We start from the raw sequence: 6,111 nt of genomic DNA on the forward strand, positions 1-6,111 counted from the left end.
TCCATTCGTATTAATTCCTTTCAAAAGAAAAGGAAAACTTTTGTTTAAAATTTTTCATTTTGATATCTATTTTGAATGTAACTTTGGTTTCTAATTTAAAATAAATGCTATGAATTAATATGACAAGCATGATTAATATGTAATTTTTTATTTCTAAATCTATTTAGATAAGATAATTTTTTTTTTATTTTTTAGATAAAAAGGTTTATGGTACAGAAAAAATAAGTAATTTGTTAATTTGAAAATTATTTACGTACCTTTAGTTTACTTTATACATAAACATTTTAAAATTAATCAAATGTATATATTTTAATTTGATTTTTCTTCATATCTGTCTATACCATAAAATTAGTCGATGTCGTCATAATAGTTGAAAATAAGGGTCCAACCAAAGTCTAGCATAAACAAATCATTACATTTCAATTTATTCAACATTTTCACTATATGTACGAAATTTTCATAAAACTTTTATTTATATGTATATTCTTTAACAATTTAATTTTTTCTTCTAACATTATCAATTGCCTAACTTTAAAAATATTACGTATATCATTCATTTTGCATATAAGACGTGCAATGCACGTGCTTTACTAGTAATGTTTAAAATTATGAAACTGTATTATGATTGTGGACCGATGCGACCAAAACTTGGTCTCGGTTCATATAACTGCAATCAACAGGTGAAGGCCACGAGCTCTAAATCCGAAGGCGTTGTTGTCAAAATCATTGATGCATACACTTTACCAATTCAACCATTTCTGTGGGACTGCTTCAACTAAATTATTAACTAAAATAAACAAACTTATTCCACATTTTTGGTCACATTTTTTTAAATATTTTTACGTTTGACTTCGAATTTCACACGCAATTATTTGAACTTGATCGTGCCCACAGGTTGTCTTCTACGTCCAATTTCAATCTCTCTCTGATCATCCTGCAGTGTACGTCGATGGCTACCCTCGACCATAGCCTGAATTTCTGGGGAATTCTCTCCGAAACCAAGCGCATAACCCGCGCCAACTCCAGCAATTACTTAGCCCTCTCCATCCTCTTCCTCCTCCCTCTCTCGTTTGCCTTCGTCCTCCACCCATTCATATTCTCGTACTCTGCACCTGACCCGACAATCCCATCACCCCGAAAATCCAATCTCGTTATCGCTGTTTACGTTTTCTTCGTGTTCCTTTTCTCTATTTTCGCCACCGGCTCAATTACCTACAGCACCTTCCATGGATTCTATGGTAGACCCGTGAATTACATTTCCTCTATAAAGTCTATCTTGTCCTCGTTTTTTACTCTTCTTGCTACTTCTATAGCCTACCAGATCACATTATTTAACATTTTCTCTTTCATCTGGCTTGTGGGGATTGCAGTATATCAGTATTATGAAGGTGTTGACTCGAATTATTCACTGGCTTTTGTTATTTGTATGACGATTTTGATTCTGGTGGTGACATTTTGCTTTCAAGTGGAGTGGTCGTTGGCGTATGTGGTGGTGGTGGTTGAATCCAAGTGGGGGTTCAACTCCTTCAAGAAAAGCTCACACTTAATCAAGGGGATGAAATGGATCGCATTATCATTAGTACTGTACTATGGGATACTAACAGTACTTTTAGCTTCGACAGCATATTTAGGAGGCGTTAATGGCGGCTGGGGATTCATAATTCGGACAGTGTTCGTCTTGGTACTTATGACAGCACTGATGCTACACTGCATAGTAGCCTACACAGTTTTGTATATGTATTGCAAGGTTTTACATGGGGAAATGGCATTTGAGATTGCAGAGGAATCTGCAGCAGATTACGTTAGCTTGCCTATTGATGATGGACAAGTACCTCGTGTTCTCTATGTTGTACCACATTGATATAATCTTGAGGTATGTGATTGAAGCTTTTCAGCTCACTGCATATGATTCTTGTGCATGATAATGAAGTTGTAATAAAATATGAGAATTATGAATCTCTGTTCTGTTAAATGTTATTGATGTTTCTGTTTCTGCTTCCTCACTGCATGTTATATAAAATTATAGATACTCTTGTTTTACTATATGATTTGTGTTATCTAAGTGAGCCTTTTGCCATTGCGAACGTTTGAAGCTCCATACGTGCATCGTGATGAATGTCCATTGAAGTATGCATGTGCAATTTAGTGGTTCGATTATCGGTGTTTTGAGAGATATTTAGTTGATGTTTCTTGGCTTAAAAAGTTGTGTACGAGTCGATGAACAAATAGTAATACTTGAGAGTCTTGTATGGATGACTTGGCTAGGCTCTTTTAGTCGATGCTTCTACTAATACAGCCTTTGTTTGAGCCCCATTTTAGAGGAGAAAATGAATTTTTGAATAGTGTATTGATGAGAAATGTGTGATTAAAAAATAAGAATTTTTTTTTTATTTGCATATAATATTATTTTATTGAAAAATGTGTGGTTGAAATGTTGTCAAATCACTGTTGAAAAATGTATTTTGGTGGGAAAATGGGGCTCAAACAAGGGCATAATGTTTGAAATTTATTAGGATTATGTAATTTGTCAATCTCTTCATAAGTCATATGATGCTAGTAGTTGGAACGACGCTAGCTAAACTGGGTCTTGTATCTAATTTCTTCAACCAACCGATGTTCCATAATTACTGTCTCCATAAACGAGTACCATTAGTAAGAATGAGATGCATGTCACGAGCTCTAATTTCATTGTGGTCAACAAATAATGAACATGAAGAGAAATGTCTACATTATCGATTCAACTCATAGATTTACGTATATCGTTTAGCATACAATATTCAATAAAATTAGATAGAACAAGTGATAAAATTTTATTTCTTTCTCGTGTAATACTGTTGAGTGCTAACTAATTCTCCATACCACATATACCACAAAAACGTTAAAGTTTGTGACCAACATGACCAAGTGAAATTGAAATCTCTCTAAAATTTACTTTTTTAAAGAAGTACGTAAAAATAGACTTAGTTGAAAAGTAACTTCTAACAACACAAGGCTTCTTTATGACAAATAGGGGTGGGCGCGGGTCGGTTCGGTTCGGGTATCTAGTAAATGGAACCGTCGGGTCCAAATATAATTATGGAACCGTTCGGGTTCGGTTCGGTTCGGTTCGGTCCGGTTCGGGTCCGTTCGGTTCTGTACTATAATTAAATTTTTTTAACATTTATAACTACATTATATAAATACAACTAATGATACATTCAATGGTTTTGGAATGTAACATGACCAAGTGAAATTGAAATCTCTCTAAAATTTACTTTTTTAAAGAAGTACGTAAAAATAGACTTAGTTGAAAAATAACTTCTAACAACACAAGGCTTCTTTATGACAAATAGGGGTGGGCGCGGGTCGGTTCGGTTCTAAAGAGAACCGAACCGAACCGAAATTTTCGGGTATCTAGTAAATGGAACCGTCGGGTCCAAATATAATTATGGAACCGTTCGGGTTCGGTTCGGTCCGGTTCGGGTCCGTTCGGTTCTGTACTATAATTAAATTTTTTTAACATTTATAACTACATTATATAAATACAACTAATGATACATTCAATGGTTTTGGAATGTCAGAGACTGGTAAACTACCCTACTCAAATGATCGCTACGATCAAAGCTTCGGTTGGCGAAAGTCACAGTTTCGATCGGAGGTCACAGTGTCGGCCGATGATTGTATAGGTTTTGGAATATTAGCGAGGCTGCGAGAGTGAGTGCGAGAGTCAAGACAACGTTATGCACTTTAGTGTTGGTGTTTAGGATTATTTAGTGGATTTGATCTTGTTTGGCTAAGAAATGAAATAAAAAAATGGGTAATTGGGCCAAAAATTAAAAAATTAGAAATGAAACAAATTATTTGACCAAAAATTTGAATTTAGAAATTGTTAATTTATTTAGAAAAATTAAAATTAAAATAATTTGATTTACTCAATATAAAAAAAATTAGAAATATTCGGTTCTTATTCGGTTTTTCGGTTCTTGGTCTAGAATCGAGAACCGAACCGTACTCGTCGGTTCTCAATTCAGATACCCGTTCGGGTATTTAATTTGACAAGAACCGTCGGGTTCGGTTCGGTTCGGTTCGGTCGGTTCGGTTCGGGAGATTTGTCCAGCCCTAATGACAAATGCCACTGATCTTTATCAAATTATTTTCAATGTAATTATCAACAGTACATGTATATAGCCCTGTTTGGTACCACTTAAAATCTAAATTTCAATTTAAGTCAAAGTCAACAATTCATTTCAACCACATATTTTATGGGTACCACAACTTTAAAACCATATATTTCATCAATTTTTATCAAAATTTACTAAAAATTTGATTTAATCCCCACCAAACAGGAGCATAACATATTTCTATTATTCAAGTCATGTACAACTTTAGAGCGTATTTGGCAAAAGTTTGAAATTAAATATTGTGGACCTATAAAATTTGTGGATTATAAGTAGGTAAAGATAGATACAACTTTTGAAATGTAGGAATAAATGCATAGGGTGAAAACTTACAAGAAATTCTAAACTCTGCCAAACATGCCCTCAATGGGCAAACAAGTCGGTGATCTAAACATCCAGCAGTCCCATAAATAAGCACTTTTAAGCTAATTATAAGCCAGACATCAATTCATCACTGGCATAGTTAATACGAAAATTTTAAATAATTTAATAATTTGACTTTGAATTTTCCACATAATTATTTGAATTTTGTGACCATCAACCCCCGCAGGTTGTCTTCTACAGGAAAATACATGGAAATAGTCTTTAGAAAAGGGTCACTTTTCCAAAATGACCTTTGATCAATTTACAAAAATGCCCTCCATTTGGATATTACATAATAAGACACTATAATATAGAAATCCTCTATTTTAGCCCTTAAAATTAAATATTGGTTGAAATTTGATAGTTTTTATTTGATTTATTTGATTAATACTTTTAATTTGATTTATTTGATTTTTGTTCGCGCTAAATAGGCCCCCTTATTGGTATCAGAGTCATAGAGATCATGAGAAAATCTATAAAAAATAGATTATTTGAAAAAGTAAAAATCTTTAGATTTAGATTAACATTTAGATTTTATATAAGTTTAATAAATAACAGATTAACTATTAGAAAATTAAAGGAATATTTAGATTATACATCTTTAAAATAATAATTGATATTTACATCTTTATAAAAACATAGAGATTATGAGAAAAACCTATAAAAAAAAAATAGATTATTTGAAGAAGTAAAAATCTTTAAATTTAGAGGTTAACATTTTATATAAGTTTAATAAATAACAGATTAACTATTAGAAAATTAAAGGAATGTTTAGATTATACATCTTTGAAATAATAATTGATATTTACATCTTGATAAAAATATAGAGATCATGGAAATTAAAATAATAAGAATAGATAATTATTGGCGTTTAGAAAAAGAGTGAGGTAGTTATATATTTTTAAAATCTATTCATAATAGATTAAAAATAATGACACTAACAATAATTAAAGAGTTGCCTAGAGAAATAAAGGAACAAATATTAGAAAAATTAATAATAGAAAAAATAAAGGATATATATACATATGAAAAAATTATTAATATATATGAAGATAAAGAAAATAATTTATATTACAAAGAAAAGTATGAGTGCAAGTGATAATACACATTTAAAATTGAATAAATTACTTATAAAAATGAAAAAAAAATACAAGAGGAAATACAAAATACAATGTTAATATCAGAAGAAATGAGAATATCAAATAATAAACAATTAATAAAATTAAAATGTGAAAGATTAAGACTTGAAAGTAAATATTTTACTATAGTAAAAGAAAAAATAGTAGATCCAGATACACTGAGAGAAGATTTGGAAAAATAATATATAAAAAAGAAGATAAAAGATACAAATTAACCTATGAGTTAGAAATAAGAAAAAATTAAGATGTCAATAAGTGAATATATGGAAGAATTAAAATCATTAATAAAAATGTTAAGAAATGATATACAAAATTTAAGAAATGAAGTAAAAATAACAAGAAATGATATAAATATATTAAAAATTGAAATTAGAGAATTAAAAGAAAATAATAAAAATAAAGATAAAAAATAGATAAAAACTTATAGAAAAAGAAATGACTCGAATAGGAAA

The 6,111-nt window shown here is 30.8% G+C and overlaps 1 protein-coding gene across 1 annotated transcript in view; it reads left to right on the forward strand.

Annotated features, from left to right (window-relative positions):
* Positions 1–865: 865 nt before the first annotated feature.
* LOC111398918 overlaps positions 866–6,111 on the forward strand; it is an 11,628-nt gene continuing 6,382 nt past the window's right edge. Inside the window, exon 1 of the mRNA XM_023026079.1 lies at positions 866–1,873. Coding sequence (XP_022881847.1) covers positions 950–1,861 — 912 coding nt within the window. The 5' untranslated portion in view covers positions 866–949 and the 3' untranslated portion in view covers positions 1,862–1,873. The remainder of the gene's footprint in view (positions 1,874–6,111) is intronic.

The sequence above is a fragment of the Olea europaea genome, chromosome 8, assembly GCF_002742605.1.
Source record: "Olea europaea var. sylvestris chromosome 8, O_europaea_v1, whole genome shotgun sequence".
NCBI classification, from domain to species: Eukaryota; Viridiplantae; Streptophyta; class Magnoliopsida; order Lamiales; family Oleaceae; genus Olea; species Olea europaea.